General features: G+C 47.3%; 1 protein-coding gene across 1 annotated transcript in view; it reads left to right on the top strand.

Moving 5' to 3' along the window:
• LOC139393656 (anoctamin-1-like) overlaps positions 1-15,881 on the top strand; it is a 113,481-nt gene that overhangs the window by 78,724 nt on the left and 18,876 nt on the right. The window contains exons 16-22 of the mRNA XM_071141996.1: positions 1,415-1,616; positions 2,734-2,845; positions 4,439-4,496; positions 4,620-4,720; positions 5,452-5,600; positions 10,170-10,322; positions 10,428-10,480. Of these exons, the coding sequence (XP_070998097.1) occupies positions 1,415-1,616; positions 2,734-2,845; positions 4,439-4,496; positions 4,620-4,720; positions 5,452-5,600; positions 10,170-10,322; positions 10,428-10,480 (828 nt within the window). The remainder of the gene's footprint in view (positions 1-1,414; positions 1,617-2,733; positions 2,846-4,438; positions 4,497-4,619; positions 4,721-5,451; positions 5,601-10,169; positions 10,323-10,427; positions 10,481-15,881) is intronic.

A 15,881-nucleotide genomic window follows, 5' to 3' on the forward strand; every position in this document is an offset into this window, starting at 1 on the left:
TTCTGCCACTCTGTGGTCAGGTATTCTTTCCAAAATGTCAAGTAATTATCTTTTGGTTTTCTCATGATTTGGTTGGGTCTAATTGTGTTGCTGTCCTTGGGCTCTGTGGGGTCTGTTTGTGTTTGTGAACAGAGCCCCAGGACCAGCTTGCTTAGGGGGACTCTTCTCGAAGTTCATCTCTCCAGACCTCACAACCATAAAGGGCAATGGGTTCTATAACTGATTCAAGTATTTTTTGCCAGATCCTAATAGGTATGTCAAATGTATGTTCCTTTTGATGGCATAGAAGGCCCTTCTTGCCTTGTCACTCAGATGGTTCACAGCTTTGAAGTTACCTGTGAAGTTTAGGCTGAATATTGTATATATTTTTTAATGTGCTCCAGGGCAACAGTGTCAAGATGGAATTTGTTGTTATGGTCCTGGCAAATTAACCTTTTTTGGAACACCATTTTTTGTCTTCCTGAGATTTACTGTTTGGGCCCAGGTCTGTCAGGGCCCAGGTCTGTCAGGGCCCAGGTCTGTCAGGGCCCAGGTCTGTCAGGGCCCAGGTCTGTCAGGGCCCAGGTCTGTCAGGGCCCAGGTCTGTCAGGGCCCAGGTCTGTCAGAATCTGTGCAGAAGATCTAGGTGCTGTTGTGGACAGAAGCACCAGATCATCACCAAACAGTAGACATTTGACTTCAGATTCTAATAGGGTGAGGCCAGGTGCTGTAGACTGTTCTAGTGCCCTCGCCAATTCGTTGATATATGTTGAACAGGGTGAAGTTTAAGCTGCATCCCTGTCTCACCCCATGGCCCTGTGGAAAGAAATGTGTGCATACTTGTTGATTGTGTACATGGATTTTATAATGTCGAACTGCTTTCCATCAATTTGTATAGCAGACCCTCATGCAAAATTGAGTCAACCCCTTTTTTTAAATCAACAAAGCATGCAAAGACTTTGTTTTGTTTTGTGTGTTTGCCAATTAGGGTGTGCAGGGTGAATACGTGGTCTGTCGTATAGTAATTTGGTTCTGGTAGTCTTTTTAATAGTTGATTCTAAGATTTGTATTTGATAATTTAGATGTTTTGCTGTTTGGTCTGTGTTATAGGGCCAACAGATTGAAGAAGTGGTTAACCCATACATCTCCGTTTTGGAAAGATAACTCTTCGTGTTTGTTTAGTGTTTCCCATTTGATTCATCATAGTGAAACGGAGGCTCAGGTTTTCTGCTCAGTTTGGGCTGAGGGACTAATACAGTAATGTCTCAGTCCTAGTTTGGGCTGAGGGACTAATACAGTAATGTCTCTCTGTCCTAGTTTGGGCTTAGGGACTAATACAGTAATGTCTCTCTGTCCTAGTTTGGGCTGAGGGACTAATACAGTAATGTCTCTCTGTCCTAGTTTGGACTAACACAGTAATGTCTCTCTGTCCTAGTTTGGGCTGACGTTCTCTGCGGTTTTCGGTGTGATCGTGTATCGTATTGTCGTTTCCGCTCTAATGGCGATGTCACCTGACCCGGAGACCAAGTCTAACGTGCGTGTCACCGTCACGGCAACCGCTGTCATCATCAACCTGGTGGTCATTCTGATACTGGATGAGATCTACGGAGCTGTGGCCGTCTGGCTCACTGAGCTGGGTAACACACCTCTACATTCAGATTATTATGTGTTGTAGCTGGGTAACACACCTCTACATTCAGATTATTAAATGTTGTAGCTGGGTAACACACCTCTACATTCAGATTATTAAGTGTTGTAGCTGGGTAACACACCTCTACATTCAGATTATTAAGTGTTGTAGCTGGGTAACACAACTCTACATTCAGATTATTAAGTGTTGTAGCTGGGTAACACACCTCTACATTCAGATTATTAAGTGTTGTAGCTGGGTAACACACCTCTACATTCAGATTATTAAGTGTTGTAGCTGGGTAACACACCTCTACATTCAGATTATTAAGTGTTGTAGCTGGGTAACACACCTCTAAATTCAGATTATTAAGTGTTGTAGCTGGGTAACACACCTCTACATTCAGATTATTATGTGTTGTAGCTGGGTAACACACCTCTACATTCAGATTATTAAGTGTTGTAGCTGGGTAGCACACCTCTACATTCAGATTATTAAGTGTTGTAGCTGGGTAACACACCTCTACATTCAGATTATTAAATGTTGTAGCTGGGTAACACACCTCTACATTCAGATTATTAAGTGTTGTAGCTGGGTAACACACCTCTACATTCAGATTATTAAATGTTGTAGCTGGGTAACACACCTCTACATTCAGATTATTAAGTGTTGTAGCTGGGTAACACACCTCTACATTCAGATTATTAAGTGTTGTAGCTGGGTATCACACCTCTACATTCAGATTATTAAGTGTTGTAGCTGGGTAACACACCTCTACATTCAGATTATTAAGTGTTGTAGTTGGGTAACACACCTCTACATTCAGATTATTAAGTGTTGTAGCTGGGTAATACACCTCTACATTCAGATTATTACATGTTTGTGTCCTGTGTGCTAACTCAGATTTCTCATACTTTTTCATACGGTCTCCTGAATAAGACATCTCTCTCTCCTCTTTCCCATCACTATCTCCCATCACTCTTCTCTCCCCTCTCCCATCACTCTCTCCTCTCTTCTCTCCCCTCTCCCATCACTCTCTCCTCCTCTTCTCTCCCCTCTCCCATCCCTCTCTCTTCACCTCTATTCATCCCTCTTCTCTCAATTCCCCCTCTCTCCTCTCCCAGAGATTCCAAGGACAGAGAGTAACTTTGAGCAGCATCTGATTCTGAAGGCTTTTCTACTGAAGTTCATGAACGCCTACGCCCCCATATTCTATGTAGCTTTCTTTAAGGGACGGTACGACACAGACACACACATGTATACGTGGGGTTATGTGGAGAGATGAATGACACTGGGTTAGGGGTTGGGGTTGGGGTTAGGGGTTAGGGGTTAACATGTGGAGAGATGAATGACACTGGGTTAGGGTTAGGGATTAGTGGTTGGGGTTAGGGGTTAGGGGTTAACATGTGGAGAGATGAATGACACTGGGTTAGGGGTTAACATGTGGAGAGATGAATGACACTGGGTTAGGGTTAGGGGTTGGGGTTAGGGGGTTAACATGTGGAGAGATGAATGACACCGGGTTAGGGTTAGGGATTAGTGGTTGGGGTTAGGGGTTAACATGTGGAGAGATGAATGACACTGGGTTAGGGGTTAACATGTGGAGAGATGAATGACACTGGGTTAGGGGTTAGGGTTAGGGGTTGGGGTTAGGGGGTTAACATGTGGAGAGATTAATGACACTGGGTTAGGGGTTAGGGGTTGGGGCTAGGGGTTAGGGTTAGGGGTTAACATGTGGAGAGATTAATGACACTGGGTTAGGGGTTGGGGTTAGGGGTTAACATGTGGAGAGATGAATGACACTGGGTTAGGGTTGGGGTTAGGGGTTAACATGTGGAGAGATGAATGACACTGGGTTAGGGGTTAGGGTTAGGGGTTGGGGTTAGGGGTTAACATGTGGAGAGATGAATGACACTGGGTTAGGGGTTGGGGCTAGGGGTTAGGGTTAGGGGTTAACATGTGGAGAGATGAATGACACTGGGTTAGGGGTTAGGGTTAGGGGTTGGGGTTAGGGGTTAACATGTGGAGAGATGAATGACACTGGGTTAGGGGTTGGGGCTAGGGGTTAGGGTTAGGGGTTAACATGTGGAGAGATTAATGACACTGGGTTAGGAGTTAGGGTTAGGGGTTAACATGAGGAGAGATTAATGACACTGGGTTAGGGGTTGGGGTTAGGGGTTAACATGTGGAGAGATTAATGACACAGGGTTAGGGGTTGGGGTTTGGGGTTAGGGGTTGACATGTGGAGAGATGAATGACACTGGGTTAGGGTTAGAGGTTAACATGTGGAGAGATGAATGACACTGGGTTAGGGTTAGGGGTTAGAGGTTAACATGTAGAGAGATTAATGACACTGGGGTTGGGGTTAGGGGTTAACATGTGGAGAGATGAATGACACTGGGTTAGGGTTAGGGGTTAGAGGTTAACATGTAGAGAGATTAATGACACTGGGGTTGGGGATAGGGGGTGGGGCTAGGGGTTGTTAGGGGTTGTTGACCGTTTGATGAGACAGAACTGTGAACAGACAGGACTCTACTCTGAGTAGGACCGTTTGATGAGACAGAACTGTGAACAGACACCCATACTATCATGCTGAATAGAACAGGTCTTTGACAGCCTTTATGTAATTATACTCACCCTGCTGTGTGTGTGTGTGTGTGTGTGTGTGTGTGTGTGTGTGTGTGTGTGTGTGTGTGTGTGTGTGTGTGTGTGTGTGTGTGTGTGTGTGTGTGTGTGTGTGTGTGTGTGTGTGTGTGTGTGTGTGTGTGTGTGTGTGTGTGTGTGTGTGTGTGTGTGTGTGTGTGCGTGTGCGTGTGCGTGTGTTGACAGGTTTGCAGGCAGGCCGGGAGACTACGTCTATGTTTTTAATGACTACCGGATGGAGGAGGTGAGGGGGGGGGGATGTTAGTGGAGGGGGGTGTTTGTACGCTAATGTTCTTGCTTACAACTTACTGTCTGGCCTCTGTCATACTCTTGGCTCTGCCCCCCCCTCCCTCTCTCTCCCTCTCAGTGTGCCCCTGGAGGTTGTTTAATAGAGTTATGTATTCAGCTCAGCATCATCATGGTGGGGAAACAACTCATTCAGAACAATGTCTTTGAGATCGGCATCCCGTGAGTACACCACACACACACACACACACACACACACACTGCCCTGCCCATTCCTCCTCTATATCTGCCATTATCAGATTCTGCTGAAGGACATTTTCCTAACATCAATATCAGGGATTTAATATTTTAATGTTAGGACGTTCTCTATTACTCTGTGCTGCTTCACTGGGGATCATAGTGGCTCATAGTGGTTCATAGTAGTTCATAGTGGCTCATAGTGTCTTATTTAATATTTTAATGTTAGGACGTTCTCTATTACTCTGTGCTGCTTCACTGGGACTCATAGTGGCTCATAGTGGCTCATAGTGTCTTATTTAATATTTTAATGTTAGGATGTTCTCTACTACTCTGTGCTGCTTCACTGGGGCCCATAGTGGTTCATAGTGGTTCATAGTGGCTCCTAGTGGTTCATAGTGGCTCATTTAATATTTTAATGTTAGGACGTTCTCTACTACTCTGTGCTTTCTCACTGGGGCTCTTAGGGGCTCGTAGTGGTTCATAGTGGCTCATAGTGGTTCATAGCATATTTTTTAATGTTAGGATGTTCTCCATTACTCTGTGCTGCTTCACTGGGGCGCATAGCAGCTTATAGCAGCTTATAGTGGCTCATAGTGTCCTATTGTGTCCTATAGTGTCTTGGTGTCATCGAGTTTCATGGTTCTCTTTCTCTCTGACTCCATCTCTCCTTTTCTCTCTCCATCTCTTCCTCCCTTCTCGCTCTCCCTCGTCAGTAAGTTGAAGAAGTTGATCCGAGCATGGAAGGGTAAGGGGATTTCATTGGAGGAGAGAGAGGAGCAGCGTGCCAGACCACCTCAACAGTGGAACCTCGACTACACCCTGGTCCCCTTTGAAGGACTGACCCCCGAGTACATGGAGATGAGTGAGTATATAGTAACAGTAGGTAACAGAGGTGAGGAGGTCAGGTAATTAACTAGACACCTGGACCATACCACCCTGTCTCTCTCTCCCTGTTACCTGGACAGAGACCATACCACCCTGTTACCTGGACAGAGACCATATCACCCTGCCTCTCTCTCCCTGTTACCTGGACAGAGACCATACCAGCCTGCCTCTCTCTCCCTGTTACCTGGACAGAGACCATACCACCCTGCCTCTCTCTCCCTGTTACCTGGACAGAGACCATACCACCCTGCCTCTCTCTCCCTGTTACCTGGACAGAGACCATACCACCCTGCCTCTCTCTCCCTGTTACCTGGACAGAGACCATACCACCCTGCCTCTCTCTCCCTGTTACCTGGACAGAGACCATACCACCCTGTTACCTGGACAGAGACCATACCACCCTGCCTCTCTCTCCCTGTTACCTGGACAGAGATCATACCACCCTGCCTCTCTGCCTCTCTCTTAGACTTGGTACACTTACAGCTCATCTCTTGGCAGTAGTACTATAGATTACTTTATCACTGAACCTCATCCCAGATCCAAGATGGCGTAGCAGTTCAGACGTCTTTGTCTTGTCGTGTCCCGTGTATATATCTTAGGCTTGGTACACTTACAGCTCATCTCTTGGCTACTGTAGATTACTTTATCACTGAACCTCATCCCAGATCCAAGATGGCGTAGCAGTTCAGACGTCTTTGTCTTGTCGTGTCCCGTGTATATATCTTAGGCTTGGTACACTTACAGCTCATCTCTTGGCAGTAGTACTATAGATTACTTTATCACTGAACCTCATCCCAGATCCAAGATGGCGTAGCAGTTCAGACGTCTTTGTCTTGTCGTGTCCCGTGTATATATCTTAGGCTTGGTACACTTACAGCTCATCTCTTGGCTACTGTAGATTACTTTATCACTGAACCTCATCCCAGATCCAAGATGGCGTAGCAGTTCAGGCGTCTTTGTCTTGTCGTGTCCCGTCTATATATCTTTTTTTTCCTTCGTATATATTTCGTAGATATTTTTTATATTTTTAACCTCAGTTTCAACATGCTCTCCTACAACCCGCCACCCAATGTGGTATGGATCTGCTATTTTCTATACTGCAGAACCAGAACCCCCAACAGGAGATAGCCAGCTTACTAGCTAGTAGTCAGTTAGCCACTGCTAGTGGTCATCAGCTAACCTTAGCCTGGTCAACTCCTGCCAGTCAGCATAGAGCGACTCAACCCAGATCATACCGGACTGCTTTTTCTCCACATTTCCGTGTTTCCTACCGCAAGCTCTGAACCTTTTCACCTGGATCATCACAGCTAGCTAGCTGCTATCCAAGTGGCTACCCCCTGGCTATCGTCTCTGTCCCGACGCAAACACCAGTGAGCCTGGAACTAGCCTCGTGCTAGTCCCATCTCCCGGCTAGCTGAAGAGGTCCATCAGCCACTCCTTGGGCTACAATACATATTTTGCCAATTGGCCTGGACCCCTTTTACTGCCGACACCGAGCCCCGACGATTCCATCACGACTGGTCCACCGACATAATCTGCCGAGGGGTTTCAACAGGCTTCTCTGTTGCGACGTCCCCTGAAGGCCCATCCGCTAGCCTGCTAGCCGCGACCCGCTAGCTGTTTAGAGCATATTGGAATGTTAGCTGAAGAGGACCTTCAGCCAATTTCTTGGGCTACAATACCTATTTTGCCAATTGGCCTGGACCCTTTTACCACACGGAGCACTGCTGATCCATCATGACTGGTCTGCCGACGTAACCACACGAGGGGGCTACAACAGACTTCTTCCGTTAAGACGTCCCGCTAAGGCCCTTCTGCTAGCCTTTTAGACCCGGCCAGCTAGCTGTCTGAATCGCTGTGTCTCCAGCTCACCTAGCTTCCCACTGGTCCCTATGATCACTCGGCTACGCATGCCTCTCCCTAATGTCAATATGTCTTGTCCATTGCTGTTTTGGTTAGTGATTATTGTCTTATTTCACTGTAGAGACTCCAGCCCTGATCAATATGCCTTAACTAGCAATTTTGTTTCACCTCCCACACATGCGGTTGACCTCACCTGGTCTAAATGGTGGCTCTATAGACAAAACCTCTCATCGTCACTCAATGCCTAGGTTTATCTCCACTGTATTCACGTCCTACCATACCCTTGTCTGTACATTATGCCTTGAATCTATTTGTCCGTGCCCAGAAACCTGCTCCTTTTACTCTCTGTTCCGAACGCACTAGACAACCAGTTCTTATAGCCTTTAGCTGTACCCTTATCCTACTCCTCCTCTGTTTTTCTGGTGATGTAGATGTTAATCCAGGCCCTGCAGCGCCTAGCTCCACTCCCATTCCCCAGGCGCTCTCATTTGTTGACTTCCCTAAACCACTTCAGCGAGCAGGCCTTTCTAATCGACCTGGCCTGGGTATCCTGGAAGGATATTGACCTCAATCTGTCAGTAGAGGATTCCTGGTTATTCTTTAAAAGTGCTTTCCTCACCATCTTAAATAAATAAGCATGCCCAATTCAAAAAATGTTGAACCAGGAACCTATATAACCCTTGGTTCTCTCCAGACCTGACTGCCCTTGACCAGCACAAAAACATCCTGTGGCATTCTGCATTAGCATCTAATAGCCCTCTGTGATTTGCAATATTTCAGGGAAGTTAGGAACAAATATACACAGGCAGTTAGGAAAGTTAAGGCTGGCTTTTTCAAACAGAAAATTGCATCCTGTAGCACAAACTTCAAAAGGTTCTGGGACACTGTAAAGTTCATGAAGAATAAGAGCACCTCCTCCCAGCTGCCCACTACACTGAGGCTAGGAAACACTGTCACCACTGATAAATCCACGCTAATTGAGAATTTCAATAAGCATTTTTCTACGGCTGGCCATGCTTTCCACCTGGCTACCCCAACCCCGGTCAACAGCACTGCACCCCCCACAGCAACTTGCCCAAACCTCCCCCATTTCTCCTTCACCCAAATCCAGATAGCCGATGTTCTGAAAGAGAATCTGGACCCTCTCTTTCTGAAACTATATCACAATTGTTGCAACCCCTATTCCTAGCCTGTTCAACCTCTCTTTCGTATCGTCTGTTATCCCCAAAGACTGGAAAGCTGTCGCAGTCATCCCCCTCTTCAAAGGGGGACACTTCTGTCCCTTCTTTGGACACTGTGTTAACTAACCTCCAGACGAGCTTCAATGCCATACATCTCTCATTCTGTGGCCTCCAACTGCTCTTAAATGCAAGTAAAACTAAATGCATGCTCTTCGACCGATTGCTGCCCGCACCTGCCAGTATCACTACTCTGGACTGTTCTGACTTAGAATATGTGGACAATTACAAATACCTAGGTGTCTGGTTAGACTGTAAACTCCTTCCAGACTCACATTAAGCATCTTCTAGGTCCAGGGGTGGGTCCCCTGCTAGGTCCTGAACTCGGGGTGGGTCCCCTGCTAGGTCCTGAACTCGGGGTGGGTCCCCTGCTAGGTCCTGAACTCGGGGTGGGTCCCCTGCTAGGTCCTGAACTCGGGGTGGGTCCCCTGCTAGGTCCTGAACTCGGGGTGGGTCCCCTGCTAGGTCCTGAACTCGGGGTGGGTCCCCTGCTAGGTCCTGAACTCGGGGTGGGTCCCCTGCTAGGTCCTGAACTCGGGGTGGGTCCCCTGCTAGGTCCTGAACTCGGGGTGGGTCCCCTGCTAGGTCCTGAACTCGGGGTGGGTCCCCTGCTAGGTCCTGAACTCGGGGTGGGTCCCCTGCTAGGTCCTGAACTCGGGGTGGGTCCCCTGCTAGGTCCTGAACTCGGGGTGGGTCCCCTGCTAGGTCCTGAACTCGGGGTGGGTCCCCTGCTAGGTCCTGAACTCGGGGTGGGTCCCCTGCTAGGTCCTGAACTCGGGGTGGGTCCCCTGCTAGGTCCTGAACTCGGGGTGGGTCCCCTGCTAGGTCCTGAACTCGGGGTGGGTCCCCTGCTAGGTCCTGAACTCGGGGTGGGTCCCCTGCTAGGTCCTGAACTCGGGGTGGGTCCCCTGCTAGGTCCTGAACTCGGGGTGGGTCCCCTGCTAGGTCCTGAACTCGGGGTGGGTCCCCTGCTAGGTCCTGAACTCGGGGTGGGTCCCCTGCTAGGTCCTGAACTCGGGGTGGGTCCCCTGCTAGGTCCTGAACTCGGGGTGGGTCCCCTGCTAGGTCCTGAACTCGGGGTGGGTCCCCTGCTAGGTCCTGAACTCGGGGTGGGTCCCCTGCTAGGTCCTGAACTCGGGGTGGGTCCCCTGCTAGGTCCTGAACTCGGGGTGGGTCCCCTGCTAGGTCCTGAACTCGGGGTGGGTCCCCTGCTAGGTCCTGAACTCGGGGTGGGTCCCCTGCTAGGTCCTGAACTCGGGGTGGGTCCCCTGCTAGGTCCTGAACTCGGGGTGGGTCCCCTGCTAGGTCCTGAACTCTGTGTTGATCCCCTGCCCTCCAGCTGTTTGTTGGTGTGTTGTAGAGGACTACCAGATAAGATAATGACTTGTTCCATACACTTCCTCATGTTGTTCCTCTCTACCACTCTGTGTGTGTTCTCTCCCCAGTTATCCAGTTTGGTTTTGTTTCTCTGTTTGTCGCGTCGTTCCCTCTGGCTCCTCTCTTCGCTCTTCTCAACAACGTGATTGAGATCCGCCTCGATGCCAAGAAGTTTGTCACCGAGCTGCGACGACCGGACGCTGTCCAAGCCAAAGACATCGGTAACACACACGCTTGCACGCAAAGACGCATGTCCACACACAGATCCACACACAGATCCATACACCTCCACTCTTCTCTCACAACTCTGTTCTCTCTCTCTGTAGGAATCTGGTACAACATCCTGAGTGGAATGGGAAAGTTCTCTGTCATTATAAATGTAAGTGTTAACATTGGAGCGCACACACTCATTCTAAAAACACAGTGTATTTTTGCACCCTGATGCAATAAAGATAATATTCACCCATTTTTAATGTTATATTGTTTTTCTGCATCTCTTAGTGATGTTCTGTCATTTCCCGGGGTTATTTAATGTTTTCATGTGTATCTGAGCTATTGCCGTTCAAGCAGGCAGAAACCTGTCCGAAATGAAGTAGCACTGTGATAGTCAGTCACTACACTGGAAGTTAATATGAAGTAGCACTGTGATAGTCAGTCACTACACTGGAAGTTAATATGAAGTAGCCCTCTGATAGTCAGTCACTACACTGGAAGTTAATATGAAGTAGCCCTCTGATAGTCAGTCACTACACTGGAAGTTAATATGAAGTAGCCCTCTGATAGTCAGTCACTACACTGGAAGTTAATATGAAGTAGCACTGTGATAGTCAGTCACTACACTGGAAGTTAATATGAAGTAGCACTGTGATAGTCAGTCACTACACTGGAAGTTAATATGAAGTAGCCCTCTGATAGTCAGTCACTACACTGGAAGTTAATATGAAGTAGCACTGTGATAGTCAGTCACTACACTGGAAGTTAATATGAAGTAGCCCTCTGATAGTCAGTCACTACACTGGAAGTTAATATGAAGTAGCACTGTGATAGTCAGTCACTACACTGGAAGTTAATAGGAATATGACTTTTAGATGGTGAAAACGTCTAAACGTCTAATAGTGACTGATGTCATAACTCTTCTCTCCAATGGGGTGATGATATGTTTGATGTTCCTACCTGGAGAAATGTGTCATTCTAAGAGGAGAGCCCACCACAATGTCTCCTATTTGTCTGCCTCTTCAGTCCAGGTGCATTGCATGGTGCCGTTTCCAATGTCAGACTCCACTCTGCTTCAATCTGCAGGTTGGATATGGTGAGATTGTAGACTCCTAAATTGATAGGGCAGTTTGTTTAGGCGATTTTACAACTAGATACGATACATGCTGATATTGTCTTTGGTATTATCGTCTGCAGACATGTTGGCTTGCCAGCCAGCCCATAGAGATTCATGTTTTATGAGTCGTATGTATGGGATACACATGGGATACATCGTCCAACTAAATGCTTACTTGCAGTTTCCTTCTAGACAATGCAACAACAATAAGAACTAATAAACAATAACAATAGAAACTAAGTAAATGTCTCAGTAGAATTAACATGTTAGCATCAGTATAATACACGAAGGCACAATTTGTAGTCCAATATTTGTATGTGTATTGGGGAAGGGTGGGTTGGAGGGCAAGTGTATAAACTGAGCAGTATTGTAAGAGTCTGGTAACAGCAGTTGTGTGTGTGGCATGAACATGTGTCCTTGTGAATGTTAACCTGTTTAAAGGTCTTACTCACGTCAGCTACGGAGAGCGTGATCACACAGTCGTCCGAAACAACTGGTGTCGTCATGCATGGTTCAGTGTTGCTTGCATCGTAGCGGGATTTCTGATAAGCGTCCGGATACGTGTCCCCCTCCTTGAAAGCGGCAGCTCTAGCCTTTAGCTCAGTACGGATGTTGCCTGTAATCCATGGCTTCTGGTTGGGATGTCTACGTACGGTCGCTGTGGTGAAAACGTTGTTGTTGTTAATGAATCCGGATGAATCCCGTAACATATTCTCTGCTAGCTAAACAGTCCTGTACCTTAGCATCCGCTTCATCGGACCACTTCCTTATAGAGCACATCACTGGTACTTCCTGTTTGAGTACGCAGGAATCAGGAGGATAGAGTTATGGTCAGATTTGCCAAATGGAGGGAGAGCCTTGTATGTGTCTCTGTGTGTGGAGTAAATGTGATTCAGTTTTTTCAGCTCTAGTTGTACGTGACATGCTGGTAGAAATTACATAAGATGGATTTCAGTTTTCCTGCATTAAAGTCTCCGGGTACTAGGAGCGCCACCTCTGGATGAGAATTTTCTTGTTTGCTTATGGCCTTATACAGCTCATTGAGTGTGGTCTTAATCTGAGGACCCATGCCAAATCTTTGTATTTTCCTGAGGGGGAATAGGCTTTGTTGTGCCTGCCATATTCACGACTGTCTTGATTTGTTTGGACCATTCTAGTTTGTTGGTTATGTGGACACCAAGGAACTTGAAGCTCTCAACCTGCTCCACTACAGCCCCGTCAATGAGAATGGGGGCGTGTTCGGCCCGCCTTTTCCTGTAGTCTACAATCATCTCCTTTGTCTTGATTGCTTTGAGGGATACGTTGTTAGTCTGGCACCACCCTGCCAGGTCTCTGACCTCTGCCCTATAGGTTGTCTCGTCATTGTCAGTGATCAGGCTTGTCATCTGCAACTTAATGATGGTGTTGGAGTCATGCCTTGTGTGTTGTTACCTACCCTTACCACCTGGGGCGGCCCGTCAGGAAGTCCAGGATCCAGTTGCAGAGGGTCCTGGGTGTTTAGTCCCAGAGTCCTTAGCTTAGTGATGAGCTTTGATCAAATTTATTTATATAGCCCTTCTTACATCAGCGGATATATCAAAGTGCTGTACAGAAACGCAGCCTAAAACCCCAAACAGCAAGGTGTAGAAGCACGGTGGCTAGGAAAAACTCCCTATAAAGGCCAAATCCTAGGAAGAAACCTAGAGAGGAACCAGGCTATGTGGGGTGGCCAGTCCTCTTCTGGCTGTGCCGGGTGGAGATTATAATAGAACATGGTCAAGATGTTCAAATGTTCATAAATTACCATCATGGTCAAATAATAGTAATGGCACTATGGTGTTGAACGCTGAACTGTAGTCAATGAATAGCATTCTCACGTAGGTGTTCCTTTTGTCCAGGTGGGGAAGGGCAGTGTGGAGTGCAATAGAGATTGCATCATCTGTGTATCTGTTTGAGTGATATGCAAATTGGAGTGGGCTAGGATTCCTGGGATAATGGTGTTGATGTGAGCCATGACCAGCCTTTCAAAGTACTTCATGGCTACGGACGTGAGTGCTGCGGGTATGTAGTCATTTAGGCAGGTTACCTTAGTGTTCTTGGGCACAAGCTTGAAACATGTTGGTATTACAGACTCAATCAGGGACGTGTTGAAAATGTCAGTGAAGACACCTGCCAATTGGTCAGCACATGCCCGGAGCCCCCTCAATGATAATCCGTTTGGCCCAGCTGCCTTGTGAATGTTGACCGGTTTTAATAAAGGTCTTACTCACGTCAGCTACGGAGAGCGTGATCACACAGTCGTCCAGAACAGCTGATGCTCTCATGCATGCATCAGTGTTGCTTGCCCCGAAGTGAGCATAGAAGTGATTTAGCACGTCTGGTAGGTTTGTGTTACTGGGCAGCTCACGGCTGTTCTTCCCTTTGTGCTCTGTAATAGTTTGCAAGCCCTGCCACATCTGACGAGCATCGAAGCCGGTGTAGTACGATTCAATCATAGTCCTGTATTGACGCTTTGCCTGTTTGATGGTTCGTCTGAGGGCGTAGCGGGATTTCTCATAAGCGTCCTGGTTAGAGTCACGCTCCTTGAAGGCGGCAGCTCTTCCCTTTAGCTCAGTGCAGATGTTGCCTGTAATCCATGGTTTCTGGTTGGGTTATGTACGTACAGTGGGGAGGACGTCATTGATGCACTTATTGATGAAGCCAGTGACTGATGTGGTGTACTCCTCAATTCCACTGGAGGAATCAGGAAACATATTCCAGTCTGTGACAAACAGTCCCGTGGCTTAGTATCTGCATCATCTTCTTTATTGACAGAGTCACTGGAGCTTCCTGCTTTAGTTTTTGTTTGTAAGCATGAATCAGGAGGATGGAATTAGGGTCAGATTTGCCAAATGGGTGGCGAGGGAGAACTTTGTATGCGTCTGTGTGTGGTGTAAAGGTGGTTTAGAGTTTTTTTTTTTTCCCCCTCTGGTTGCACATTTAACATGCTGATAGAATTTAGGTAAGACTGATTTCAGTTTTCCTGCATTAAAGTCCCCTGCCGCTAGGAGTGACACCTCTGGGTGGGCGTTTTCCTGTTTGCTTATTTCCTTCTATTACTGACTGATTGCAGTCTTAGTGCCAGCTTCCACCTGTGGTGGAAAATAAACAGTCTCAAAAAATCTAGATGAAAACTCTCTTGGCAAATTGTGTGGTCTACAGCTTATCATGAGATACTCTAATTCAGGCGAGCAAAATCTAGAGATTTCTTTAGATTTTGTGCACCAGCTGTTGTTTACAAATGTACACAGATCTCTCCCCCTCATCTTACCTGGAGTGTGCTGTTCTATCTAGCCGGTGCAGCGTATATCCCGCTAGCTGAATGTTATCCATGTTGACATTCAGCCACGATTCTGCAGCCATGTCAACATTCTGCAGCCATGTCAACATTCTGCAGCCATGTCAACATTCTGCAGCCATGTCAACATTCTGCAGCCAGGGGAACATTCTGCAGCCAGGGGAACATTCTGCAGCCAGGGGAACATTCTGCAGCCAGGGGAACATTCTGCAGCCAGGGGAACATTCTGCAGCCTGGGGAACATTCTGCAGCCATGTCAACATTCTGCAGCCATGTCAACATTCTGCAGCCATGTCAACATTCTGCAGCCATGTCAACATTCTGCAGCCATGTCAACATTCTGCAGCCATGTCAACATTCTGCAGCCTGGGGAACAGTCTGCAGCCATGTCAACATTCTGCAGCCATGTCAACATTCTGCAGCCATGTCAACATTCTGCAGCCATGTCAACATTCTGCAGCCATGTCAACATTCTGCAGCCATGTCAACATTCTGCAGCCTGGGGAACATTCTGCAGCCATGTCAACATTCTGCAGCCATGTCAACATTCTGCAGCCATGTCAACATTCTGCAGCCATGTCAACATTCTGCAGCCATGTCAACATTCTGCAGCCTGGGGAACATTCTGCAGCCAGGGGAACATTCTGCAGCCAGGGGAACAGTCTGCAGCCATGTCAACAGTCTGCAGCCATGTCAACATTCTGCAGCCATGTCAACATTCTGCAGCCATGTCAACATTCTGCAGCCATGTCAACATTCTGCAGCCATGTCAACATTCTGCAGCCAGGGGAACATTCTGCAGCCTGGGGAACATTCTGCAGCCTCACAGAAGGTTCACTAGGCTCTTAGAACTTAATATCTCTCTTAAAGCTCAGTGACCGCACGGGACCAGAGATAACCGGCTGCTTTTCAGACCCTTTTAGGGTGTTGCTCATCCTAGATCCTGATCCAGCCAGACATCATCCTCAAATCATCCTGTAAATGGATCAACCAGATAATCCCCCAAATATTTAGTGCTACATGAGATAATGTCCTCTGTAATATGTCTCTCTGTTTGATGTGATGAGATAATGTCCTCTGTAATGTCTCTGTTTGACGTGATGAGATAATGTTCCTCTAATATCACTCTCTGTT

Source organism: Oncorhynchus clarkii, unplaced genomic scaffold (assembly GCF_045791955.1).
Source record: "Oncorhynchus clarkii lewisi isolate Uvic-CL-2024 unplaced genomic scaffold, UVic_Ocla_1.0 unplaced_contig_4357_pilon_pilon, whole genome shotgun sequence".
Classification (NCBI taxonomy): Eukaryota; Metazoa; Chordata; class Actinopteri; order Salmoniformes; family Salmonidae; genus Oncorhynchus; species Oncorhynchus clarkii.